This window comes from Cercospora kikuchii (genome assembly GCF_019650295.1).
Source record: "Cercospora kikuchii DNA, contig_00001, whole genome shotgun sequence".
Taxonomy (NCBI): Eukaryota; Fungi; Ascomycota; class Dothideomycetes; order Mycosphaerellales; family Mycosphaerellaceae; genus Cercospora; species Cercospora kikuchii.
The window spans coordinates 3,987,130-4,014,182 of NW_025408582.1; the positions used below are offsets into that span (position 1 = coordinate 3,987,130).

At 54.0% G+C, this 27,053-nt stretch overlaps 9 protein-coding genes across 9 annotated transcripts; 6 read left to right on the forward strand and 3 right to left on the reverse strand.

Annotated features, from left to right (window-relative positions):
• Nucleotides 1–2,688: 2,688 nt before the first annotated feature.
• CKM354_000156100 (uncharacterized protein) lies at nucleotides 2,689–4,378 on the forward strand (the record flags this gene model as incomplete). The annotated part of the gene is made up of 2 exons (XM_044796690.1): nucleotides 2,689–2,810; nucleotides 2,866–4,378. 2 exons carry the CDS (start codon nucleotides 2,689–2,691, stop codon nucleotides 4,376–4,378), a joined length of 1,635 nt encoding a protein of 544 aa, XP_044652625.1.
• A 1,580-nt stretch (nucleotides 4,379–5,958) lies between these two features.
• CKM354_000156200 (uncharacterized protein) lies at nucleotides 5,959–7,791 on the forward strand (the record flags this gene model as incomplete). The annotated part of the gene is made up of 2 exons (XM_044796691.1): nucleotides 5,959–6,001; nucleotides 6,059–7,791. 2 exons carry the CDS (start codon nucleotides 5,959–5,961, stop codon nucleotides 7,789–7,791), a joined length of 1,776 nt encoding a protein of 591 aa, XP_044652626.1.
• Nucleotides 7,792–7,954: 163 nt separating this feature from the next.
• CKM354_000156300 (uncharacterized protein) lies at nucleotides 7,955–9,640 on the reverse strand (the record flags this gene model as incomplete). Its single annotated transcript, XM_044796692.1, has 1 exon — nucleotides 7,955–9,640. The coding sequence occupies one exon, from the start codon at nucleotides 9,638–9,640 to the stop codon at nucleotides 7,955–7,957; it is 1,686 nt and encodes a 561-aa protein (XP_044652627.1).
• Nucleotides 9,641–10,431: 791 nt separating this feature from the next.
• Nucleotides 10,432–11,880, forward strand: CKM354_000156400 (uncharacterized protein; the record flags this gene model as incomplete). The annotated part of the gene is made up of 1 exon (XM_044796693.1): nucleotides 10,432–11,880. One exon carries the CDS (start codon nucleotides 10,432–10,434, stop codon nucleotides 11,878–11,880), a length of 1,449 nt encoding a protein of 482 aa, XP_044652628.1.
• Nucleotides 11,881–12,245: 365 nt separating this feature from the next.
• On the forward strand, nucleotides 12,246–13,127 carry CKM354_000156500 (uncharacterized protein; the record flags this gene model as incomplete). Its single annotated transcript, XM_044796694.1, has 2 exons — nucleotides 12,246–12,355; nucleotides 12,416–13,127. 2 exons carry the CDS (start codon nucleotides 12,246–12,248, stop codon nucleotides 13,125–13,127), a joined length of 822 nt encoding a protein of 273 aa, XP_044652629.1.
• A 144-nt stretch (nucleotides 13,128–13,271) lies between these two features.
• On the reverse strand, nucleotides 13,272–15,221 carry CKM354_000156600 (uncharacterized protein; the record flags this gene model as incomplete). The annotated part of the gene is made up of 1 exon (XM_044796695.1): nucleotides 13,272–15,221. One exon carries the CDS (start codon nucleotides 15,219–15,221, stop codon nucleotides 13,272–13,274), a length of 1,950 nt encoding a protein of 649 aa, XP_044652630.1.
• A 284-nt stretch (nucleotides 15,222–15,505) lies between these two features.
• Nucleotides 15,506–21,017, forward strand: CKM354_000156700 (uncharacterized protein; the record flags this gene model as incomplete). Its single annotated transcript, XM_044796696.1, has 2 exons — nucleotides 15,506–15,608; nucleotides 15,664–21,017. 2 exons carry the CDS (start codon nucleotides 15,506–15,508, stop codon nucleotides 21,015–21,017), a joined length of 5,457 nt encoding a protein of 1,818 aa, XP_044652631.1.
• A 1,442-nt stretch (nucleotides 21,018–22,459) lies between these two features.
• CKM354_000156800 (uncharacterized protein) lies at nucleotides 22,460–23,079 on the forward strand (the record flags this gene model as incomplete). Its single annotated transcript, XM_044796697.1, has 3 exons — nucleotides 22,460–22,528; nucleotides 22,596–22,778; nucleotides 22,837–23,079. 3 exons carry the CDS (start codon nucleotides 22,460–22,462, stop codon nucleotides 23,077–23,079), a joined length of 495 nt encoding a protein of 164 aa, XP_044652632.1.
• A 488-nt stretch (nucleotides 23,080–23,567) lies between these two features.
• Nucleotides 23,568–26,528, reverse strand: CKM354_000156900 (uncharacterized protein; the record flags this gene model as incomplete). The annotated part of the gene is made up of 1 exon (XM_044796698.1): nucleotides 23,568–26,528. One exon carries the CDS (start codon nucleotides 26,526–26,528, stop codon nucleotides 23,568–23,570), a length of 2,961 nt encoding a protein of 986 aa, XP_044652633.1.
• Nucleotides 26,529–27,053: the final 525 nt, after the last annotated feature.

Here is a 27,053-nt window from a genome sequence, read left to right on the forward strand (position 1 = left end):
CAAACGTGCAGCATGGGAGATGCAGTGCGAGAGAGCCGGACAGCGGAGTCGGCGCTGCTGTCCCCGCGGACGGTGGAGGCGTGGTGGTCGAGCGAGTGGGTGTGGTGTTGTTGGCGCTGCTGCTGCTGCAGAGCAAGCGAACGTTGGTGGGTTCCAGGCGAAATGGATCCCGGGCAGGGCAGGAGCAGTGAGAGCAGGTCCCGCCGATGCTAAAACAAACTGATGGTAACAAACACAGCCAGGCGCTGCAGCGGTCGGTGTTGTGAGAGAGTGCGGAGGGAAGGTGGTGCTGTTGCTGTGTGAACGAACGCGCGTTGGAGGCTGCCAATGCGTCTCCTCGATTGGCTGCGCTGATTGGCGGCGGGCGGGCGTGCGTGCAACCCACAGCTTCCGATCCTCCCGTGCGAAAAACTTGCGTGTGTGGTGCAAGTCAGGTCTGCAGTGTGCTGCAGGTCGACGATGCGATGAAGTTGGTGGTGAACGAGTGTCGGGCCAAACGCGCCTGCTCGCAGATGCGGTCGTCAGGTCGTGCTGGACTCGCAATACGAGGCGGAGTGGAGGAAAGAGGCACAAGTTCGAGGCAGATCGTGGAAGTTACAGGCAAGACCCGACAGGGAGCTGAAAAGGGGAACCCTTCGTTCGCTCGCTTGGAAAACACGTCCTCTCACACACGAATGTCTTCGCCCGGGGATCGACCACGAATCGGCTCCGTCCTGCCCGCCACTGCTGCCACCTCATTGCACCGCAACTCTACGGAGTCAGCGCCTGTAGCGCGGCCCACGTTGGACGCTAAGACACTACTGCCCGGCGGCGCCTTCAACGAGACGTGGTCGTTGAGAGACTTGATTTCATTCCACCCTCTGCCGCCCATAATTGTGACAGGCTCAAAGCAGGAATTGGGACTGTGTTGCAGCTGCCATCGACGATGAAACACTGAAATCTTTGCTTCAGATGGCTAAGCGTGTCTGCAGCAACGGCATAAACTACTGCATGTCGTGCTTATCCGGTGTGGCAAACAGACCTTGCACAAGCATGGCTGATGCTATTTTCAATGCCCGTCTTCCGGCTCAATCTTTTCCGTGCGCCCAGCGCTGACTGATACTGCATTCATGGTCTCGCTGCGACGCCTTGCCTTCTATTCGACCTTTGCCTTATCCGGACCAAGCCTTCCATCGCCGCGATACTCTCGTATCTCATGCGCCATTTGCCTCGCAGCGCGACGTCAGCCACTCTTGAGCTGCCTCGTTGCAAGAGCTGAAAGCCGGTATCAGTGTCTTGTCGTTTTGTAGCGCACCTATCAGAGGGAGCTGGTCGGCTAGCTTTATGCGCGTGTCAACCACTTATATGCGGCCGCAAACTCTGAAACACTTAGCTGCAGTTTTGTACTCGATCTGTACCAGGAAGCTTGTGGGACGTTCAGCGCAGTGAAGGAGTGCTCCAACGACCATGCAGATGACGAAGGCAGTTCACACATTATCACCAGCAGCTCCACCAGCTTTTTTCTGCGCTCGACGACAGCCTGATATGAGGCAATTCAATTTTCTGCCCTGAGCGTGCCTGGACGATACCTGACACTATTCGTAAGGCCCCAGCCGTACCTGCAGTAGTCCTCCAATCATGTGCTGGCTATTTTGTGCTATTGAACACAATACGACTGCTCCCGTTCAGCTTTCGACGGGATACATGGCAGACGAGAGAAGAGTTGGAAATCAAGCAGGACGTTGCGACTACAGTTGTCGATTGGAAGTTTCCATGTTGTGCCAGATTTCGATTTGACGTCGTCTGACACCTCATGTGCTTCATTCCCGCCCCCAGCCTTTTCCTCACTTGCGACGCCTTCAAGCAAAGAGTATTTGCCACCAGGACTATGAAAGTAATCCACGGAAACTTACACTGCCACACTCTTGACGACGCGTTCGTACAACCCCATTCAGATGACGTTCAACCTACAAGCTAGCCGTCAAAGCGTTGGGCCGGCCAAGCGTGCTCGTTTCGTGCCCGTGTAATTTTAGCAAGGACTCGTCATCAATCTTAAGTGGTCGACCAGGCACGTGACGCGCTTCCAGAAGGGCTTCCGAAGTGGAGGACTCTCATGTCTGTCCATTTGACCAAAATTCTGCAGTAGGCAGGAAGACGTGTGGTAAAGAGTCACTGCCATCAGTTTCAGCCTTGTCTTCCATCCTGCGTAGACACGAGTGCCTTCTCCGCTGGCGCGCAAGCTGCGACACAGCGCCAAACGGGAGCTCATCGTCGTGGCCGATTCGACCAACGGGCTCCATGTCACGACGAAACAGGCCTAGCGCATGGCGAAGACGCGCAAGCCAGACGGTTCCTCTCGGCTCGTGGCTTGTGTCTCCTGAACGATATGTTTGTATCCACAACTTCCTTACCATCGCGACTGCCAAACGTGCTTGTCGTGCTTGTCTGTCGTTCTTGCTCCCTTGGCATTCATTCACCTACCCTTCTCACACTCTTTTGTTGACCTTCAACTGGTCGGCGGCGACGAAATCGACCTTCCCCGGCGGACGGCATTCCACTCCGCAACCACATACGCGCGCCTTCCATCCCTGCGGACACGCACAGTCGCCACAAACCCAGCCAGCGTCACCAAGACACTACTGATAGCGACTGTCGATCATCTCACGGATCATCATACCGCGAGTCGTAATACAACATATTCCATTCACAATGCGAACTTTCGCATTGGCATCCGCTGCGGCGGCCATAGTCGGCAGCGCAACTGCAGCCGACCTTCCTTCGATCGTGATCAAGGGATCAAAGTTCTTCTACGAGAACAATGGCACGCAATTGTAAGAGCAGACTCGAATGCCGGGATGGGAACACCACAAATTGACTCTCATGCAGCTTCATGCGCGGTGTGGCTTACCAGCAGGACTACTCGGGCGGTGGTAGCACCGGCAACACCTCCGACACCCAGACATACAAAGATCCTCTCGCCGACGCAGACGCTTGCAAGCGTGACATCCCATACCTGCAAGAGTTGTACACCAACACCATCCGTGTCTACGCCATCAACCCCGACTCGAACCACGATGAGTGCATGAGCATGCTCGCCGATGCGGGCATTTACGTTGTCGCCGATTTGTCTGCGCCAGTCGATGGCTCCTCGATCAACCGCAACAGCCCAGCATGGAACGATGCTCTCTACGAGCGATACACATCCGTCGTCGACGCCATGGCGGGCTACAGCAACGTCCTCGGCTTCTTCGCCGGTAACGAGGTTTCCAACCAGCCCAACAACACCGACGCAAGCGCGTTCGTCAAGGCTGCGGTCCGTGACACCAAGGCATACATCAAGTCGCAGAACTACCGATCAATCGGTGTGGGTTACGCGACCAACGACGACGCAGACATTCGCGAGGACATGGAGAAGTACTTCAACTGCGGCGACCAGGAGGCTGCGATCGACTTCTGGGGCTACAACATTTATTCTTGGTGTGGCGAGTCCTCTTACTCCAAGTCTGGCTACGATGTTCGCACCAAGGAGTTCTCATCCTACTCGGTGCCCGTCTTCTTCGCCGAATACGGTTGCAATGAAGTTCAGCCACGTCCATTCACCGAGGTCGGCGCATTGTATGGCGAGAAGATGACTCCAGTCTGGTCTGGTGGTATCGTGTACATGTACTTCCAGGAGGCCAATGACTACGGACTTGTCACTGTCGATGGGGATTCCGTGAAGACAAACGATGACTTCGACAACCTGAAGAGCGAACTCGCCAAGATTGACCCAACCGGCGTGAACTCTGCCTCGTACTCTCCAACCAACTCCCCAGCAGCTTGCCCAACCGAGAGCAGTGACTGGAATGCGAAGTCCTCTCCTCTTCCACCATCTCCAAACAAAGAGCTCTGCACCTGCATGTACAACTCCTTGGGTTGCGTTGTCACCAGCCAGACTGACGTTGACGACTACGGTGATCTTTTCGGCACAGTCTGCGGCTACGGCGACGACGTCTGCGCCGGCATTACTGCCAACGCTTCTACTGGTTCTTATGGCGCATACAGCATGTGCAACTCGACTGAGCAGCTCGCCTTCGCCTTCAATCAGTACTACCTTTCTCAGAACAGCGCTGCCGATGCTTGTGACTTCAACGGCGCTGCTGTTACCAAGTCCGCCACCAAGGCATCTGGTTCTTGCCAGACCCTCATCTCTGAGGCCGGAACTGCCGGTACTGGAACCGTCACCTCGAGCCCAACCGCCAACTCCAACCAACAGGCTCAACAGTCCGGCAAGGGATCATCCTCTTCCAGCGGTGCAGCTTCGCCTCTTGGTGTGCCAACTGCTGGCGCCAGCTTGCTCCCTGTTTTCGGTATCATGATCTTGGGCATGATCTCTGGCGCTGGCATGATCTTGTTGTAAACGAGTCCAAAATTTACGTATTTGGGTATACGGCACAATCAGGATCAATCCCACAGATCAGCGGCTGTTTTGTCGCGGGGAGGGTTCTGCATTCTTCTGTTGTGATGGACGACGAGTTTTTTGTGTGAGGGCTCGGTGCTCTCTTTTGCTTGCGTGGTTGACTCCCTTTGGGTAAGGGTGGGTTCTTGACTGTACAGTAATCACCAATGACAAAAACACTTCAAAACATTCAATGTCTTGGTCTGACTCTCTCGTTGCACCTTTGAGTTTGTTCTTGGCGCGTGTCTGTACCCATCCGCGCCCCTGCGAATGCCTCAAGACTTTGACTTGGTGGGGCAATACTGTGGCAATTCTTGGGTATGTTCAAGGTCATGGCTGTTCGCCACGTGTGATTGCTCTGCTTTTTGACAACCGACACTTGTTGCCCGTCCGCGTGACTGGACTGCATGTAAGCAATTCACAAGCCAATTCCCCAACATCGATGCAGTATCGGCATAGCGGAATTCGACACTTCACCGACAGCACTCGCTATAGCTCGAATTCGGGGCTCATATTTCACAAAGATTACTGGAAAACCACCATGAAGTCACTCCTCCATAGTGAAAGTGTCAAGTTGCCCGAGCGTGTTGACATTGTCGTCCCGTATGTTTTTGCTCATGTAACCCTAAGGTCTTGGCAGCAGGGAGCAGCCTCCACAACATGGCTGGATCCCACTGCTTACCATCATCCATCACTCCTACCGTAGGCACGAGAGGAAGCCGGCCAGCAGAGCGGCAGAGACTAAGGCATCCACGCTTCCTCCAACTCCGTAGCAGGAGACACATGGAAGCCTTGCGGCACACACGATGCAAACAGGTTTCGCGTTTGGACCACCTTCACCTGATCAGGAGCTGGCCCGACATCAACAGAAGAGTATTCCTGCACAGCACACTCAAACATTGAAGCCCAATCTTCCATAACCTGGGAAAGGCCTCGTCATTCGCACCCCAGATCTGCAGGATGGGCTCAGCTTCGAATCCTCTCCCGCGACTGCATCTAGGGCTGAGGGCAGCCGCGAGGATCATTGCGTAGGCGCACACATACAGCAAAGACCAGTCACCCATGAGATGACGCGCTGTAATGGATCGTTGTGTCCAGATCCGCAGCAGAAGCTCAGCTACCAGTAAACATGCAGCTACATCATGGGCCGAAGAGTGCCGCAAACAAAGATGCCACACGACTGCAGTCGCAGAGATACCTCCCCTCGACCCGCCTACTCGTGCGAGGCCGGTGCGCGTCGTAGAGATTTGGCGAAAGAGTATATTCGCACCCATGGCAGCATGTAAGGCGCTCTGGACAACGGCGCCCTCGTGGCACGATGAGTCAGCCAGTGAAAGATCGTGGCAGAGCCTCTCCACAGCGATATTCACAACGTTACATGCGTGTATCCCGTGCTGACGCCTTGGCTTGCCGTGAATGGAAGTGAGTTCTGTGGCTTGAAATCCTAAATTGCTCCCTCGCAGATATAAGCACGAGGAGATGTCGTTCCACCCGGTTATTGCAATCGTTCTTCTAACCGTGCTGACCATATGACCAGCAAAATGGAAGAGATGGAGCACTTTGAAGTAGTCGTCGTCGGTGCAGGTACGTCTGGTCAACTATAGCGACGTTTTGGAATTAGGAAGCTAACGATCTTTCCAGGCATGTCGGCTCTGGTGGCCGCCAAGGGTTATCTCGAATGTGCTCCTCAGACCAATCTCGTGATTCTGGATGACAAGAAGACGGTAGGAGGTGTCTGGTCGAAAGAAAACATCTATCCCGGCCTCCAGACGAACAACTATCGTGGCACTCTGGAGTATCCTGACTACCCCTTCGGAGACGATCGCGGAGTGCCTCATTTCTCAAGCCTGCCCGGCGAGGCAGTGCATCGATACTTTTCTGACTTCGCTGCAGAGCATGATTTACTCCGGCGAACTCGTTACGAGACAAAAGTGCTGGAGGCCGAGAAGATCCACGAGAGACTGAATAGTGGCTGGAGACTGTTGATCGAGAGTCCGGAAGGTCGCTCGACAATCACCACGGACAAACTCATTATTGGCACGGGTCTTCACAATACACCATTACCGGTACAAGTCGAAGGTAAAGAGTCTTTCAACGCACCTGTTCTTCACTCCGGCCAACTCGGGAAAGAGGGCGTCGCAGTTGCAGCGAACGAGAAAGTCCAACGCGTGACTGTTTACGGAGGCTCCAAGTACGCATTCGACAGCGTGTACAAGTTTGCTGCCGCTGGCAAGGAGATCGACTGGGTCATCAGCAGCTCTGGTCATGGTCCGACATACATGGTTAACAATATTTGCAAGATGCCAGTGCTGGGGAAAGTGTGGGCGGAAATGCTGGTCACCACTCGATTCATATCTTGGTTCAGCCCATGCACTTTCGGAGGACTCGATGGCAGTCATTGGTGGCGATGGCTCTTACACAGTACCAAGCTCGGACGAAAAATTGTAGCAGCGTTCTTGGCACAAGTTGGCCACGATAACCTCGAGCAGTCGGGCTATTTCAACGATCCCAGACTCAAGCCTCTGGTTCCCGATAGTGGTTTTTTCGACATCGCATCGAACCTGGGAACCCTCAACTACCCCACGAATCTTCTGGAATTCGTCCGCTCGGGCCAAGTGAAAGTCCACCGCAAAGACATCTCCCACCTCTCGGACCACACTGTGCATCTCCAGGACGGCAACTCTCTCCACTCCGACGCTTACATCTCCAGCTCCGGCTGGCAGTGGCGTCCCACCGTAACCTTCAAACCCGCCTCCCTCCATGCCTCTCTCGGCATCGCAAGCGACAACTACACCCCCGACCAAGAACTCTTCTGGTCCAACCTCGACTCCCGCGCCGATCGCGAACTCTTCGCCCGCTTTCCCATCCTCCAAACAAGACCTTACCCACTCTCTCATTCTTCTTCCACAACTCAAACCCAACCCCAACGTCTCCACCGCCTCATCGCGCCACCCATCCTCGCTGCCCAAGGCGACCGCACCCTAGCCTTCGCCGGTGCCGGAGCCAACATCTCCCACATCTTAAAGTCCACCATAACTTCCATCTGGATCTACGCTTACTTCAACGACAAACTCTCCATTGATCCTTGTCGAGACATGACTGAAGAACAAGCTTGCTATGAAGCCGCTCTGACTCAACGCTGGAGTATGCGAAGGTATACCTATGGATTTGGGAAAAGATTCGTAGATTTTGTGTGGGATGCTGTGCCGTGGAATGACGTCTTGTTGAAGGATTTGGGACTGGAGGGGAGGAGGAAGAAGGGGAGTTGGTATGGGATGAGGTGGTGGAGGGAGATGTTTGAGCCGTATACTGTGGCAGATTATCGAGGGTTGGGGAGGGAGTGGTTGGAGAAGCAGAAGGGAAAGGTCGGATGATTCCGTTTGGTTTTGTCCCCTTCAAAGGAGCTCCATAGTACTTTTCTTGATCGACCATATTCTAGATTTTATCATCAGAATCGTCATTGGGTATCTTCACAATGCGCCTGCACTGTTATTTCGAGTTCAACGCCATCGCCATGCAACACTCGTCTCCTTCGATTCACTTCTTTCCCTTCTTCTTACCCTTCCCGCTGCCACCACCCACCACGGTCTTCAACGCAGCATGCTTTGGATTCTGCTTCAGATGTTCGAACAATTTCGATTTTGATTCGAATTCGGCGCTGCAATTGATGCATGTATGCTCGGCGGGCGTTTGCGTCCCGGAGGTCTCTGCAGCAGCTGCGGCCCTCTTTGCTCGCTTCTTGGCTGCGGCGCCGAGCTTCTTCTTGGGTTGTTGCTGGGCGGTGGATTCGTTGTCGCTGTCGCTGATAACTGGAGTTAACGGAGTGGAGGTGATCTCGTCTGTGAGCGTCGTAGCGGCAATCCGTGCTTCGATGGTCTCGCGAGAGGCGTAGTCTTCGTCTTCGGAGTCTGAAGGTGTAACCTGGGCAGACACTTCCTTGGGCTGTTCAGGTTTTGTGTTTTCTCTCTCATCTTCGTTGTCGCTGTCACTCTCCTTTCCGGCGGTACTGTCTTCATAGCTTTCATCCTCCACCGGCTGTTCTCCTATGACCGTCGCCTCATGATCTTCTACCTCTACCGCCAGATCGTCTAGCACTTCCTCTTCCTCCTCGTCAACATCTGGCGTGGCTGCATCACTACCATTAAGATCAAGCTTGGCATCCTGCTTCCTCATTCGTTTCTGCAGTTCCTTGATCGCTTTCTGGTGCTTTTTGCTCTTCTCATGAGCATCCATCTGCTTCTCACTTTTGAAGATCTTATTGCAAGCCACGCACTCGAAAACTTCTTCCTCTTCGGTATCACTTTCGAATGTCCCTTCCAGCTCTGCGTGCTCATCCGGTTCCCTCGATTGAGCCCATTCAGGCACAGAACCAGCCATCTTGGCAGCATTAGCTTCCATGGCTCTTCGACGTTGTGAGTCCGCCGCATCACGCAAAGCCTTACTACGCTCCTCTTCGGTCCGTGTATCTAGCACAACACGCGGGTCGCGCTTCTTGACGAACTGCACAAGCGCACGAACGGCTTCGTTGAACTCGTCTCGGCCGTCCTTGCGAGACTTTGCGTTTTCCTGCTCCATCCTCCGGCGAATAAAGCGATCGGGCGCTTCCGATAGTCTGTACTTGTCACACCAGGAGTAGGATTTGACAGTACTGAAACCAGACCATGCGGCATAGAACTTCTTCACGACATCAGGGTAGTCGTCGTCTTTGTGCCCAAAGGTGGGATATTCGGGATTGTCAACGTCTTCCATCTGGCCAGCAATGTCCTCTTCCTGGGCCAGATGTTCAAAGGTTTCGCGAAGGAAGCCGAAGAAGCCTGAGGGAGAGTCCGTGAACTCCACATTTCGGTTGAATTTGCCCACAATGTTGTTGATGTCGTTGGCTGTGGTGATCTTCACGTTTTGGTACGTCGGCACTGCGCCTTCCTCTTGAGGGTCTTGGCCGTGCAAAATGGCAGACTCGTGACTGTCATACCACGCTCGCTCTTGCGGATCCGACAGTACTTCATATGCGGATTGGACTTCGGCAAACAGCTTTGTCGCGGCCTCGACATTTCCATAATTTCTGTCGGGATGAAGTTCAAGTGCTTTTCGACGATAGGCTTTTTTGATTTCTTCCTCTGTGGCATTTCTCTCGACGCTCAGCAGCGTGTAGTAGGACGTCTTGACCTGAGCGGCATCCGCAGCGCCGCTGCCGTCGCCTGGTGACGAGGCGCTTTGGCCCATGATGGCGAAATCGGGCAATGTCTCGAGGCATTTCCAGAGAGATGCGTCACCGCGAGGCGTTTGCACTAACTAAGCTGGGTTACGTAAGGCGCGCATCCCGGTGTCGCTCGATGCGCCACGGCGGCCGAGATGAGTGCTGCATTACTGGGCTACTGGATCCCAGGAACAACGCGGGCACCGGGGCGGAAGTAGCGTAGACGGCGTGCAGAGCGTCGAACACGTCGACATGCGGTGCAGTGGTGGGCGGTGGGCGCATTGTTCGTCGACGGCGTGGTTCATGCACCGCGGCACGCAGTCTGGACAACCTCGTGGTCGACAGGGCAGAGAACAAGCCTTTTCTGCCCCAAACTCTGTTGGAGCCTCGACTGGTTGCCGGCGCCGGTCTCGGCTCGCGCGGCGCTGCAGCGTCTGCGTTTGGCGTCTGTTGAAGACGCTGCACATGCGCACACTCGTCTGTCGCCGCTGCTCATTCGCCTGTCGCACCGCGCATGGGAAGCCACGAGACCATTTCCACGCCGACCCGATCGCGCTCCATCGGCGTTCAGTCCGGGACAGCGGCCACGACTCGGAGGCACAGGCAAGTATACGTAGTCGACGTAGGTCTCGTCCTCCTTCACGCAGATTTTTCTGCCGTCCCAAGCGCGCTATATCACTGCCCCGTCCGCGTTGCCTGTCACCCTCTCCACTACCTCCACATTGACTGCAGACCATCGCGACAAGACATTCGGTAGGACGAATCGCAAACACGACATAGCTCAGCAACCCCGCATGACCACCACGCGCCCACCACGATGAAGTTCGGCCACGAGTACGAAACGGCACTGGCCAACGATGGCTTCCCGCAGGAGTGGGTGGCCAAGGCTATCGAGTACAAGAACCTGAAGAAGGCCATCAAGAAGGTCCATCGTGAGTTGGAGGCACTCGGCCTCGACCAGCAGACTTTGGCGGGCATCAACGAGCTGGTCCTCCACGGCGCGACACCTGCCCCGCTGAAAGACGAACCGAAAGACTACTTTGCCGGCACCCGGCCGGCGCTTGCGAGCATACCAGAGGAGTTCTGTCCGCAGCTGCGAATCCTGGTCGATAGCAAAACTGGAACGCCGTTAGATGCCAAGTTGGCCCCCGAGACACGGAAGTCCCTGCAGAAGCTCGCTCAGCATGACCAGGTGGTCGGCCAACGTCAAGAGCGCATTGGCAATCAGGCCCATCTACACACCGTTCGCGAACAAGTTCCAAGCCCAGATGAGGATGAGAGTTCTCGCGATCACTCGCCTGCGCGAGATGCCGACGCGAAGTGGGTGACCGTGCCACTCGCTTCGGCCAAGGACTTCTTCGAGATGCTGGAACCCAAACTCATGGAACTCGACTCCCTACGTGGTGCAGAACAGCTTAACCTGGAAGAAGAGATCCTCGAGCTCGGCGGTGCCGTCGAGAATGTGGTGCAGCCAGTGCGAGAAGGCTACGAGGCGAAGCGCGGCATGTCATATCGTGATTTGTACTTTTGGCGCGAGATGTTCCGACTATATCTCGAGACGCCAATCTTCTACTCTGAGACGGAGGCACGACGAGGAGCCTTGACATATAAAGAGGCGCGCTCGAATCTGGAAGACTATGACAAGAAGCTGCGAGAGACAGGGCTCATGGATAAGATGAAGACACCACAGGCAAGACTGGCCGCACAGCAGTTTCTCGATCTGAACCTGCACATCCTGAGCATCATGCACTTCCAAGAGATGAATAGTCGGGCGATGGCGAAAATCCTGAAGAAGTTCAACAAGCGGACACACATCGAGGGCAACCAGTTTGTCTCAAATCTCGCTATCAAATACCCTGCGATCAGCACCAAGTCTGCGGCAGGCGGATTTGCCGACAGCATCGCACGCGACATGCACGCCGAGATTGGGTCAAAAGTCCTTTCAGTCGTGCCTCAACTGGACGATTGGATCTGTCCCGTCTGCTATGGCATGGCGTGGAGACCAGTGAATTTGGGCTGCTGTCGATCCGTCTTTTGCATCAGCTGCGTCATACAGCTCCAAGACAAACACCTGAACAAATGTCCCATGTGTAATGCTGAGACTGTCAAACAAGCAAACGGCTCAAATATCGACTTCGAAACCATGGATTTCCTCGAGAAGTACTTTCCCATGGAAGTCAAGAAGAGACAGAAAGAGAACGAGAAGCAAATGTTGGTCAGGACCTACGGCGAGCCGTTTGTCAGGCCATCGTGCTCTGTAATGTGAGGAGAGTCACCATGTGGAGTTCACGGCAGGGATACACGAAGTTTCAGCAAGACGCAAAGGATACAGCGTTATCACGGGGAGCATTTTGCATTTGAAATCTGGTTACATTGGGAAGGATTTGCTTTGGAGTTCTATGGGTCCGGTATGGAGGGAGGCATCTTTTCCCTTACGATACCCCGCGCGCGTGATTGAGCTGTCACGTCATGGCATGATGATTAATGCGAAGAACGATGCACATATGTAGCAGTCGAGCAGTGTAAATACTCGAAAGCAGTCGAGCAGTGTAAATACTCAAAAGCAGACGACAGTCACTATCCTCATCATCTGATCGTTCTCCTTCTACAAATACAGAACCAACACCGAAAATGGGCTCCCACCCAGATGCAAACCTCCACCCAGTCGCAACCGGCCCCGCCAAAGCCATTGTCGACGCCCATCAAGCCGAACAACCTCTCAAGCTCTACTCTGGCTGGTTGTAAGAATATTTGCATCCACTCCCTAAGCAACAACGTCTCACTCATTATGGTCAAAACAGCTGCCCCTTCGTCCAAAGAATCTGGACCCTCCTCGAAGAGAAACAAATCCCTTACCAATACATCGAAGTCAACCCCTACAACAAACCCGCTTCCCTCCTCTCTTTGAACCCCCGAGGTCTGGTCCCCACTCTCCAGTACAACGACAAACCACTCTACGAAAGTACAATCGTAGCGGAATTTCTCGAAGATGCGTTTCCGGATCATGGACCGAATCTCAGACCGAGAGATCCTTATGAGAATGCGACTATGAGGATCTGGATTAATTTTTTCACGGAGAAGGTTGTGACATCGTTTCATCGCTTTTTGCAGTGGCAGCCGATGAGTGATAAAGAAGGTTTGGAGAGGGTTAGGAGGGAGTTTTTGGGGGTTTTGTATGAGCTTGCTAAAGCTGGAGGAGAAGAAAAGGGCGGGCCGTTTTGGGGAGGGAAAGAGCCGTTGCTGATTGATATCGTTGTTGCGCCCTGGATGGTGAGGTTGTGGGTTTTCGATGAGTTTAAAGGGGGGTTGGGGTTGCCTGTGGAGGGTCGGGAGGGGGATGATGAGGTTTGTAAGAGGTTGAGGGGGTGGATTAGGGCTTTGGAGGAGAGGGAGAGTGTGAGGAATACGATGTCGGAGAGGGAACATTATTTGCCGATTTATCAGAGGTATGCGGATGATGTGGCGCAGAGTGAGTTGGCGAAGGCGACGAGGCAGGGTGGGAGGGTGCCGTAGGTGAGAAGCAGACCGCGTTGCGAATTCATAGTTCGTGAGATTCGAGATGGTGTTTGATACTGTTGCTCCTTTTGCTCATCTCACGAACCATCGTCGGAGCCCTGGCGTCTCAGTGACTGCGTTTGTACCATCTATCATGTTATCCTAAAACACCGCTCCACCGATAATGAACACCCGCTCCTCTTCCCTACGAATCCACTGTACAACTCTATTTGCCCCTTGCACGAGCGCCTTCCTCGAAGTCTGCGGGCCCGCCACGCAATATAACTCAAAGAAGGGCGTTTCCCAGGCGAGCGCTGTCGAATCAGCCGATATGCTATGCTGGACCTTTAATCTTGCAGTGCGAGAATGAAGAGATTCCTGCAGCTGAGCGTACAGCGAGACGAGTTTGCGTCGGCCCATGAGGCCAGAGAAGTGCGGCTCGAAAGATGGCATCACGAATTGTACATTCGCGCGGCTCTTGTAGAGGAAATGGCGAAGAGGTGTCCCAGGGACGATCTCAGAACAGGTTGCATGTCCGCGGCGTATGGAAGTCTTGATGTTGTTCATGCTGTTGTTGGTAGTTTCAAGTTGGTCCACGAGTTCGTTACGCATTTTCCGGAGCTCGAAGAACGCTTCCTTGTTGGCGCTGATGAGGACGATTGCGAGTTCGTCATTGTTCTCGCCGGAGCTTGATGGCCGTCCTTCCGGACCTTCTGCTTCGATCTTTTCCTCGGATGCGTTGAAGAAGCTGACGTACATGTAGAGGAACCCGGTGTTATTAAACCCGGGTAGGCACAGTGGTATCCAGTTCTCGCCGCCATTCGCTTTGACGCTTCCTGCTTCAAAGAGCATGTTGAAGATCAGGTGAAGATCACCAGGATGGAGAGAATGCTTCTTTGGACGTACCACACTCACAAGGCGCCCCGCTGCTACAATGAGGCCGTAGAGAAGGTTCGGCGAGCGTACCTTCAATAAAGTGTCGTTGATGGCCCTGCGATGGGTCTTGCGCATTCGGAGACACTCCAATGCTGACAGCAACGTCGAAGGAGACCCACGAGTGAAGCCATCTGCGAGCCCGTCGAGAAGCACATCAGTGCCTTGCAGCGGCCGTCGAAGATCTGTTGAAGGTCGATTCGAGAACATGCGCTCCATGCTGGGTAATGTCAGAGTGGACAGAATCTGCATGTACAAAGATTCGAGCTGCGTTCTCAACTGAGATTCACTCTCTGGCAGCCGACTGATCGCCACCAGATTCAACGGGCCTTTGGACAGCATGACGAATCGTGTGTCGCCTGCCGTGAAAGATTTCAGGGGGTCTTCCTGATCCTGATAGAATGATATTAATGTTTGCGCTACGCCGACGTAGTGACTGATCATCTGATCATCACCGTGCCGGCTGTAGACGGGCTTGCCAGACGCAGACAAGATGAAAAAGTGCTTCAATTTCGACTTCCATGCCGAGAGCAAGTCATCTTCGGTGATTCCGTTCTCAGCGTCTAGCTCCAGCTCCTCGAACTCACGTGTGATCTGTTCCTCCAACACTTCGTCCTCTGGAGAGATGATCTCAAACGGATTTTCCTTCTCGACCTGGCTGCTGATTGCCTTGCCCGCAGGCCCGCTGTCATCGGCAGTGACATCGCCAAGAATGCTTTCATTGTCGAGGCGGGCGTCCAGGGATGGAATGAAGCTCTTGATACTAGCCGAGTCTTCTCCGTCGCTGTTGTTGTTGCTTACGAAACGCCCAAAGTGGGTGAAACTATGCTTCCTGGACACGGCTTTACTTTTTGGCGACGACTGCGGGCTGACATTGCTGCTTGCTCGTGTCTGAGTATGCACGTTTGTGGAGGACACCGCTGTGGTCGGACTGGACAGAAGCTGGGGCCGGGATGCTTGTTTGGACAGCCGGAGGGAAGCTGCTGAGTATGATGGCCTCGGAGGCAATGGAGGAGGCGTCAGCTCTTGTGATGTTGCCGGACTTGGGTCGGCCTGTGGCTCTGATGCGTCCTGCGCGGCCGGACCATTGCTGCTCTCCTCAACGGGGTGCGGAGCAGGCTGAGACGCGTTCGGATTCACTCCGGCACTTTCTGGCGCAGTTTCAACATCGTCGGGCATTATTCATCAGCATGTTTGTCCTACTGTTCAATGCAGTGCGTCGTGACGAGCAGGGACGAGGGTCGTGTTTGGCTATGGAGAGGCATGGTCGGCGCGACTCAAGATCGTGGCCATGTGGGCTTGCCACTGGTCGGCGGATTCGTCGCTTAGGCAGCCTAATTGGGTTAGTGCAAGTCTTGGCATCTAACATCTGTTCAGTACAATCTCACGAAGTGACGACGGATATCGACTCGCTAGAATTCATGCTGCAGCTTAGATGAAAGCATCATCTTGCGAGAGGTAAGATGAGCCTTGGTGGTGCGGGCGGTGGCGGACGTCCCATTTCGCCGGCGAGCTCAGGACGCGCTTCTCCAGTCCCACGGAGTACGCGTCGAGCCGTCGAGGGCGGTATGTACGTGGGTGTGTGCTAGAGACGATGCAACCAGTCCTGATACCGATGCAGATCTATTCAAGGCAGACAAAAGTCTTCGAAGATATGCCGCCAACATTGAGCGAGCGCTCTCGACTTGGGAGATTTCGCCCGAAGAATGGGCAGACTACATCGCCTTCCTGGCCCGACTTCTGAAGGCTATCCAAACGCATCCAAAGGATGTTCCCATCCTACCTCACAGCACTGCGATTGCAGCTAGATTGGCACAATGCCTGAACCCAGCACTACCGTCGGGCGTGCATCAGAAGGCGTTGGAAGTGTACGCTTACATCTTTTCTGCCCTCGGAAGGGAGTACATCTCAGGACATCTGCATGAGCTGCTGCCAGGTCTGGCGTCGGTTCTTTCATTTGCGTCATTGTCGGTACGGCCTGCACTATACGAGATCCTAGAAAAGTATGTCGTGCAATTGGATCCATCCGAGCTCAGGCCTGCGTTGAAGTCACTTATACTGGCATTGCTTCCTGCATTGGAGGAGGGTCAGGGCGAAGACTTCGAACGTGCTTTCAACATCCTGCATTCGCTCGAGCAATCATTCTCTGTCGACAACGAGGATACGCTGTCCGACGGAGACTCGGGCGGCTACTTTTGGCAATGCTTATTCCTTGCCATCATCACCAGTCCCGCCAGGCGACAGGGTGCCTTGAACTACTTGCTTAGGTCACTGCCTGTCTTTCCTGGGGCGACGAATGCATCTGGAAGTAGGAGCAAACCGACACGCATGCCTAGAGAGGCGGAATGTATCGTGTCACCTGAACCAGGACTACTTATACGCTGCTTCGTATCCGGGCTTTCGGATCCTCAGGTTCTTGTCCAAAGGGGCTTTCTCGACCTTTTGGTCACCAATTTGCCCCTCAGCTCCACGGTGCTCCAAGAGCGAGCTCGAAAAGAGGATCTTGACCGGCTTGTGACTGCAGTGTCGCAAGTGAGCTTGCGAAAAGATATGTCTTTGAACAGACGTCTCTGGAGTTGGTTCCTAGGACCAGAACCAAAAGATACCACAGATGGAGAGTCTTCGCCAAAGCTCGAACGAAAAAACTCGGATGACCCGAGCTCCAATCTCCAGTTGAAGTACTTCCTTGCATACGGCAGAGCAAGTCTCGAACGCTGTGTGCTGAAAATGCTACAAACATCCGCGACTGATGTGGCTTCGCGCGCGCGTGCTTACCGAATCTGCTCATCGCTAATGGACCGCTGGGAAATTGGAGGTCACCTGGTCACGCGAGTCTTCCTCCCTGCGATGAGATCTTTGTATATCTATTCCAAGACAGCGCCTCCTGAACAGGTGGCTGAGGTCGTCAGAAGCGCAAGCACTTTCTTCGATGCTGTTGAAGCCAGTCTCATCTGGGGCAACATTATCGAAGTACTCACGGTCGCCTTGGACAGTGGTGTTAGCAGGACGGCAGATCTTGAGCTCGTCCGCTGGCTGGTTGATACGTTCAACGTAAGAGACGAAGAAATGATCGCTGCTCACATCCCGATGACGCTTCTCTATCTGGCGAGCCGGGTCACATCTGAAGCGATCACCAACAGTGCACGAACGCAGATCATTCTGATTATGTCACAGCTCCTTGGCCTTGTTCCAGCCCGGCTGTTACGCCCGCAGAGCGAGACGGTGCAGATTGGTGATGTTGCAGACACAGCCATACAAACGTCAATTGTCCGATTCTATCAGCAGGAAGAACAACCGGATAGCAGACACCTGCCTTTTGATCTTGCTCACGTTGTGAGCCTGTCGGGTTCCAGAATATGCTCCGTCATAAAGAAGTCACTGGCGTCGGGCAACGGCGATATCTTTCTCAAGAGCGCGAATCTGCTGCTTGCTTTGCTGGACAAGGCGAGCAGTGTGGACGTGCTTCGATACTCCAACATTGGCGATGCCTTGCGGGCATCGTTTCCAACGTCCGGAGCAGCAGCAGCATATGACATACCGTTCGCAATTGTGAACCACTCAGTCTTACTCGTCGCAGCATTGGCCTCAGCGAAGTCGAGACCCTACTTGGATACCGCGCGGGTGGAGTCACTTGTACCCGGTCTTGCAACATATTTATGGACATTTATGTCGCCTGAGCAACCAAAGTATCATGTTGAAGCAGTGCGAGCATTCTGGCAGCTGGAGGACTTGGTCGCCCCATCGGATGCGGTCCGATCATCTTTGACGGCACTGATACGGTTTCCGCCAGCCGGAACAAACGAAGCTGAGGTCGCAAGACGTTTCAGCGTGCTATGGACACACTCGGTGTCTTCAGGTCACGATGGCACTGTCTTCCGGCGCGCGAGTACTATGCCAGTTTTGTCTGGAGTGAAACAAGCTGCAGCTGCCAAAGAAGTCCTTGAGCAGCCGCTGATGCTGGCACTTGACGCTCTCGAAGACCCGACCCTTCCTGTGTTTGAGGTCGTTAAGAGATGGCTGCAGCGTCTGCATAGTCTCGATCAAGTCTATTTCACGTTGTTCGAGAACCTCCATGCCTGTGTTCCGATCGAAAGACCGACCGTTGGTGCATCCCACAGGCAGATCGAGCGGCAGGAACAGGATCGCATCAGAGAGCTCGAATACTTCGTAAACCATTTTCAAAACATGCTGGCCCATGGCAACGAATGGACTTGGCAATGCCTGAGCAAGATCAAGGTCACGAGCTTCTTCAAACCCGAAGAGATTGATGGCTTCACTGCACTTGCCGAACTCTGTTCACAAATGCTCTGTAGCGAGAAACACGGATCGCTCACACTCAACAAACGACTCTTATCGGTGCTGGGTATGATGTTACAAAGTCCAGCGGCAGCAGCACTGCAGCCGTTGGACATTGATACTCGACTACTTGACATATTGATGATGTGCATCTCTGGGAACATGCACTCTTTGCAGGGATCATTGCTTAAGCTCCTGAAGCCTGCGTTAAAACTGCGCTTGATACGCCCGGCAGTAGAAGGTGAATCTACTCAGTCCAGGCCTTCAGTCTCGGCGGCCGCAAAAAGGCCATCCATGGTACCACCCTCGCGATCACAGACCGCTGTGAACGGAATCTCGACAGGCGCTGCTATCAGTCCCCCGCCTATTTTATTCAATTGCATTAGAGCTGGCATCTCCAATGCGCGATCCCGATACCATCTGGATCTTTGGCTCGAATTCATTGCGGATATACTTCCTAATTTTGAGGATGCTATCTTCACCAATCTCCTTCCACTTGTAGAGACGTTCTGTAAGGAGCTCACGGCAGCGCACGAGCAATTAGCCAGTCTCGCGCGGGAGACACACTCTACTTCAGCGATTGCCCCGGAGATCGCAATCATCAGCTTGTTGGACGGGCTGGAAATGATACTAGATCGGGCCTATGAGTGCTTGATCAACGACACTTCGACCGAGCAGACGCCCAAAGAAGCCGAGCCTCGCTCGAACTTTTTCAGCAGTGTGGCTACTGGCGTGTTCAAATCCGAAGGCCCTCCGAGCCGCACAGCTACTGCAAATAGTCGTCTGACGGTCATATTAGTTCTCCACGATGCAATACGCGTGGCGCTCAAAATGTGGCTGTGGGCCAGCAATGTTACAAGCCCTACCGAGCATGATACGATCAGCGCGGGAACAACAGCGTACAACGCTTTCAAGGTGCGCAACAAGTGCCGCCATCTTTTGGAGCAGATCTTCGCCGTGGAGCCGCTGGAAAGTCTTGAAGTGATTGCGCTCCATTGGTGCCAAGCAACCTCACCCAACGAAGCGACGTCCGCGTTGAGTCTTCTGCAAGTCATGCAGGTCACAAAGCCAAAGAATGTGGTACCCGCTGTACTTGACGCCTTATGCACACGCACAAACCCGTCGGCTATACCTGCATCCCGACAGTCAAGTCTGACTATCGATCTCACGCCGGCCGAAGTCGCGACTTTCCTGTCTGCGTATTTGGACTCAACAGAAGACGATGCAATGGACGAGGTCTGGCCAAATTGCATTGCCTTCCTTCGGGACGTCCTTGCAAATCCTTTGCCATATCGACAAGTCCTGTCGCATCTACTCAGCATTACCCTGCTACTCGCGGAGAAGCTGGGCAATACTAATTTCGGAGAGCAGAGGAAGATGCGAAAAGATCTGGGGGACACCTTTCAGCGACTTCTCACTGCCACATTCACGACACTGCCATCGGGATATGTCGCGGAATCAGCAAGTGATTCGATGCATGAAGACAACACAAGCTCCAGGCAGGCGGAGAACGAAACTTCCATGACACTTTTGCCGGTGCTGAATCGTGTGACTGCAAAGATCGATCTCATTCTTGACACACCAGAAAAGACAGCGACGGCTATCAATAACATCACACAGAGCCTCGTTGCACCAGCACTTCGTGCGCGAACGTTCCCGAGAAACGTTTCCATCGATATGCTGCAACTAGTCGTGCAGATTGCACGAAAAGCACCAAACGCAAAGCCTTGGAGAAAGGAAGTTGGAGATGCGCTCAATGAACCTAAGCTATTAGCATCGTCGCCTGATCTAACGATGAATGGCTGGTTTCCGGCATTCCATCAATTGTCACTTCAGGACAAGGAACGCATGCCCGATCTATTACTTCGCCTGGCACCGCCATCAAGTGCAGGCATAATGTTCGGAGTAGGCGCTAACGCTGCCCGTCTGGAGGCTGACCGCAAGACCCAATACAACCTTCGTCGCATAAGTATGCTATTCTTGGCATCGCCAGAAGACAGTTACGTGCCTCACCTCAGAACGATCGAAGAGAAAATGTCGGAATTGTTCGACGCGAGCCCGTCATCATCACCATCTGCGGCCATCAAAGCCGAACTTTTCATGCTCTGTAGAGTTCTTGCACTTTCAATTAGCGCGGCGCACTTGTCGCCCTTCTGGCCCATTATCAACGACAAGCTACAGACAGTGCTCTCATCTCTTATGCCCGACAGCACGGAAGCGGACGAGTTCAACAATTTCACGCTACTCCAAGCCTGCAAACTACTTGATCTGCTGGTCACATTGTCTCCAGACGAATTCCAACTACACGAGTGGCTCTACATCACCGACACAATCGACGCGGTGTATCAGCCTATCAAGTGGACGCCAACGGCACTTTCCGACCAGATCGCAGATGCTTTGAGTTCTGCAAATGTGGACGACGGTATGCCTGGGACCGCGGACGTTTCCGCGCCCGCTGGGAAACGCACGCCCCTTCTCGGCCGCGATCTGGGTGTGGACAGGGAAGACATCAAGGCGATGGCTAAGGAAGATTTTGCTCGTGTTGTGCTGCGGCCCTTCCTGAATCAGCTGAGCATTCATGCCTATGAGGGCGTGTACAGCATGGACACTCCGGACGTCGCTGCCTTGAGGCAAGACGTGCTTTCTGATTTATTAGATCAGAGTAGCATTGTAGAGTAAAGTCTGCCATAACCTGATCCTACATCCCTGCGCTTCAACACCTTACCATCATGGCGTTGCGGAGAAGGCCCGCATTATCCACTGAGCAGAGAAGTAAGCCTGGCGACTGAGCAATTGCTGGCTGTGAAACCCCGACCTGCTCAATCTCATGTTTCCTGCAGTAAAGCTCGAAGCGACAACATCACCTTGAGACAGGCCTGTTGGTCACGTAAGCCATCAGCGCGCCACTCATCGGCATCATCCCGCCAGAGATGTATCTGGACGCATCAAAGGCAATCAAGAGGCGGTAAAGTCGGTGTCTGCGCGACACCGAGTCTGCCCGGATTGGCAGATCCGCCGTAGACGGCCTGGAACTGGCGCGCACTTCCAAACAGGATCTGAGAAAGCTGTAAGCACTGTCTTCACCCACAATTCCAAGCGTTCGGACCGCAGGACTAATTCTGGCGGTTTCAACGGTGAAGGCGCCGTCTCTGCAAGCACGCTCAGCACCAACAATGCCGCATCCACGCGCACGAAGAAGAGTGGAGCGAAGAAAGGAGTGGAGAGAAGACTCCGTGCCCGAAGAATGCATTCGTGATCTACCGTCTCGACCTTCACGCGCCTTTTGCAGCTCAGAGCCCTGGCATGCACAACAATGACATTTGTGAGTTGAGATCTTAGCAGACAGAATATGCTCTCGTTCATTGCTGACTGAGCGCCACAGCCAAGATCTTTGTGTGCGCGTCAGAAGCTGGGAGCAGAAGTGGAAAAGAGCCAACTGAGCTCCACTTTGTGAAGTTCTGGAGGAAAGGTCTTGAGCCATGTCAACGAACCGTTGAGCGATGCAGGGGATACCTGCAGTTTGCGGGGATGTTGTTTGAGAAGGCAGGCCATTACGGGGGCATACGCCAAGGACGTGAAGCGCGTATGAAAGTCGTCAGCAGCTGACACGCCAAAGCTGTCCAGACATGTGCGAGTTAGTCCAAGTCTACAATGAGTTGAAAATGATCGAAGACGAACCATCTCAATCACATGTGCTCTGAACTGCGCCCGTGTATAAGTGGCGATCTGCACTTGCTCGTTTCATGTGCGCCGCTTGCGTTCACTTCACTTCCAGGTCGCTGAAGCTCGCTAGCTGCAACCACCTTTTTTTTTTGTTTTGCTATAGCTTGATCACAAATTACACATTGTTTGCTCACATTTTGCAACCACCTGCAACCCACACCCACAAATCGACAGTCACTGGTAAGAATAAGTCCCATCCAACTTGACCGCCTACCGCCACCATTGCGACCAGTATGCTACTCGCGCTCGTACTGTCATTACTATTCTGAAGCACACTTCAGAAGCTGCTCGAGCTCGGTCAGCGTGCTGTCTAACAATCACAGCTAACACCCCTCTCGCAAGTCCCGCACGAGCCCACCACAACTCCTCTCCAAGCTCAACCCATCTAAGCAGCAACGATGCCGCTCTCCACCAAGCAAATGGAGTACCTCGCACTCGCCTGGCAGTGCTTCGAAACCGAGCCCAAGGTACCTCTTGACCTCGTCCCTTCTGCCACAAGACCAATAGAGACCCATCTGACACTTTTTCCTCCAGATCGACTACGAGAAATTCAAGACCGTCGCCGGCCTCGCCTCCGCCGCCTCCGCCCGCGAGCTGATGCGCGTCACCAAGAAGAAGCTCAAAGAGGAGTACGGAGCACTCTCGGGCTCAATGACCGCCGCCAACGGTAACACCGTTGGAGGAGGCGTCACTCCATCGAAGAAGAGCACTCCACGCGTAAGTCATCCTCCTTCCTTCCGATCTAGAACCCTTCCCCATATCGATTTCTCTGTAGACCCCAGCCTCCAAGCGCCCACGCGGAAAGAAAGCTGCATCGGAAGTCAATGGTACAGAGGGAGACGGAGACGACGATGAGGATTACGGAGACGATACGCCAGTGGCCAAGCGCTCGAAGACCCCAGCCAGTGCGGCCAAGAAGAGCGGCAAGAAGAGTGGCACCGGCAGCTCCAACGGAGTGGTGGTGAAGCATGAGCCTGAGGTTGCTGGAGGAGACGACGACAGTGACGGATACTTGTGACGAGGAAGTCATCTCCACTCGCGTTGCTTTGTCTTGATTGAAGCGCGAAGTGACTGATGCAGAAACCCGATGCCCAAGATCACTGCCGTGCGTCGGTCAGATTTTGGTATACAAGCAAGAGTTTTGCCATGCGGTTGGCACAGCAAAGAGTCACAATCCTGAGTAGGGCAGCAAGTCAAGAAGTTGACGAAACTATGCACACAGTAGGACTTGCTCCAGACAATGTTTTCCATTGGAGAAAACTTACACTTCCGTTCATACATGTTTGAGTCCACTCAGTAGTTCATTCGCTCACTCGCTCTGATCCGTCTTTCGCTTCTTTGTACAATGTTGCAACTCGCCAGCTGCTCGCGATCCATCCTTGAAACATCAACGATACAACATGTCATGATCCACTTGGCCCAATACACGCGCTGAACCATCATTCTGGTTTGATCTATTCTTCCTCAAGAAAGTTCGTTCGTTCAACGCCAGCACCGTCTGGGAGCTCAACTCTGAGACATGGCCATCTCGTGTAACCCGCAAAGTAAACCCAACGCCACTTTGTCTGTATTAGGCATCATCAAAGCTCCGAGTATTGCATGCCCTTGCGGTATGCCTTCCCATTTGGGTCCAAGAGGAAGATCTGGTTCGTCATCGTCGCCACTCGTACCGTTCGCCTCGCCATTCGAAATGCCGTTCGTTTGTGCGAGGACATTCCGTACACTTCCTTTGCCGGCCTTCTCTGCAAGACGCTTCATCATTGTTAGAGCCCGATAAGTGATGAGCTTGAAGGTCTCCGTATCCATGCCGAGTTCACGGCCCTTGGGCCCAGCCGCCTGGTTTCGGTCGACAGACAACAAGGCTGCCAGATTGAGGAGTGCAACAGCCCAGCCATCCTCGCTTTCTATCCATGCACGAGCGAGGTCCGCATCGCTACTAGGGGCAAGCGTGGTGAGAATGTCTGCAGCCAGCATGCCTTGTGTCAAGTAAGCTTTTCGAGCTTCCACGATCCGCAGCTGTGCAGTGTTGCCGACTGGACCTTTTGACCGATCTGGTAGCACTGATATTGACAACGCGAAAGCCTTCGTCAGTAAGTCTAGCGGCGATTCGGTGACTGCGTAGGATTCGGCGAAAATGCTCTTGTAAAGGGTACGGTTGGGGTCTTGCCTGGCTAGCAGCTTTGCCAAGCAGTCGACAGCAGGCGGCAGATACTTGTGCTGTATAGGTGAGAAACTCGTGAACCTCAGCTTGCCACCGCTTTCGACGTAGCTAGGAGCTGGCTGTGGGGCGAAGGCCAAAAGGAAGTGCAAGATATGAAGAGCGTCGTCCCTCGTGGGTAGTTCCAAGCTTTGTGTGATGTTTGACAGGAAGATGATGGTATCCTTGAAGTAGTCACCGGTGTTGAGATGACTTCGGAGTAGCATATTGCGAGTCCCAAGTAGCCGTATTGTATTGCTGAGCCACCTTATGAGGTGTGCCGAAGTCAGCAAAGAGTGATTGAACTCATAGAATGAGAAGTTTCTCAAAGTGGTTGTGATGGCGATGAGCTTATCAGCTGCACGATCAAGATCGTACGCTCGCGTCCCGAACTCGGGAACCTCTTGCAGCGTTTCTGCTTCAAGCTTCGCGCTTCGCAAGACATCCTCGTAGGAAGGCAGGTCCAGCGCATCCGATACCTCGGCCGCATCTTCAGAGAGAATCTCTATTTGTTCCTCTGCGCAGTCGACGATTACGTCGAGGAGATCTTCGCATGAGTTGAGATTTAGAGCCACACGCTGGTCGAAGGAGATGATTGCTAGCACATCGAGAGCGTATCGCACTTCCGCGTGGATCCCTGAAGCGAGGCTCAAAGTAATGGCCTTCGTGTCGATAACGCCCATTTCATCGACTGTAGGCATGTTTGGTATCTTGGCGGCGATCGCGGACCCAAGTTCGTATAACGCAGGAATGTCATAGCCACCATCCGTCTCTATCGACCGAACTTGTGGTTGATAGTTCGTGCTCTGAGGCTCCTCACTCTTCATGACCGCACCCGTCGACTCTTGCTTGACGGATGGTGGTCGCTGCTTTGTGACAAGAGGAGACGCTGACGCGGTATCCGGCCGAACGCCAGGTTGGGGTGTCATCTGCTCAGGTTTGCGCAAGCTGCTGTTCCTCCTATGGTGCATCCCAGCTGCACTGCCCATCATCTGCTGAGGTGTCGTCGACATGCCATTGGGAGGTAGCGATGCATTTGCCTGGACGGGAGTGCCTTGCTGGACTTGTTGATTCTGTTGTAATTGCTGGAACTGATTCTGTTGCCCGGGCGGCTGCATCATCTTTGTGGGCGACTGCTGCGGCTGTCCGTTGAAGGCCATTTGCTGAGCATGGATCCTAGCCTCTTGCTGCTTCTGCTGCATCTTTTGTTGGAACCAGATGCGCTCATACCCGGCGATTGCAGTAGTATGCACGTTCTTCAACTCCTCCGCGACGGTCGGGGGAAAGCTCATCTTCGCAGCTACTGTCGGCCATTGCCCACCCTTTTCGACTTGTGGTGATCCTCCAGCACTGGTAACGATTGTCCAGAGAGCGAACAAGTCCACAGGACGCCCAGCAACCACGGGAGTTTGGTTGAATTGTTTCCCCATCTGCTGGTGGTACATTGTAAGCGTTTTGAGGAATTGCGCTCGCTTGGCCTGCTGTTGCGCTTGCGCCTGCATCATTTGCTGGTTCATCTGCCCATTCGGCATTTGCCCAGCTGCGGGCAATCCCTGCATGCCTCCCATCGCAGCCATTTGCCCAGGCTGACCGCCCATGGCGCGTGGAGGTAGCATGCCGCTGGCGCGCAATTGCTGTTGGTGCTGAAGCAATTTCATCTGATACGCCCTCGACGCGTTGTTGGCTTGCATGTTGTTCATGTTGGCCATCTGCTGCTGCATCTGGTTTGGCATGTTCATTGCGCCCATGTTCATGCCCATCTGACCCATTTGCGCCATGCCCTGATTCTGCGGTGTGCCCGGATTGCCGAAGTTTCCCGATTGTTGTTGACCTGGAAAAGGCGAAGGTGACGCGTTATTCATCCGAGGTTGTTGCTGTTGCTGCTGAGGCGGGCGGAACTGCTGGTTCTGCATGGTCGGCGATGGAGTGTTGTTGTTGGAGCCAGGCTGTTGTAGGTGCTGGTATGGAGTGGGCGCATTGGGGAACTGCTGCTGGCCGGGAAAGTTGGCGTAGGAGGAGGGCGTCTGCGAACGCGACGCATCATCGTGGGGTCGCTTCGCTGGGATGGTGGACTGCGGCGTGAAGGTCTGCGACGGGTTCGCGAATTGCTGGCCGGGCTGGGGAGTCGCGTTTTGCGACGTGCCGTTGGGGAAGGCGTTGACGTCGAAACCATCGAGGTGGCTATAGTTAAGGTGGCCGGCGCCTGGTTGAAACATGCTGGCCTGTCCGTTGTTCCATGCTGAGTTCATATTCGTGGCATCCACCTGCATCTGAGCGGCGCATTGTCAGCATTCGCGTGCGGGTAAGGGTGTTATTGAGTGCTGCGCGCGGGTGTGAGTGGGAAGTCGTGGTTGGAGAGAGGGTGGGCAGCCAATAAGAGGCCAGCGGGAGTAGGAGCGGCGGCGGCGATGGGAGGAGCGGCGATGACAGTGCGCAAGCAGCCCGCCGCGAGCGCGGTACAATATGAACACGGCGCGCGACCGAGAAGACGCGTCGTAGTGCTCGTCGCTGGATCGAGGGGCGGTGAAACTCTTGCCGTTGCCAGAGGCAGTCTCCCGATTCAAGCCGATCTGAGCCTCTGGACTGTGCTGGTGTATGGATGGCAGGAGCTACTGTAGCGCCACGCGCTCGCACGTGTTCCTTTGTATCAAAACAGAAGGACCGGCCGGGTGTGGGTGCGTATGTGAGAGGGGCACTTACCAACCTGTTGCGTTCCGTACACGGATTCAGTTTGGAAGGAGAGAAGCTGGAATGGGCGGCTCCTGCCCTCTTCTCACCCTGGCTGCTAATAATCG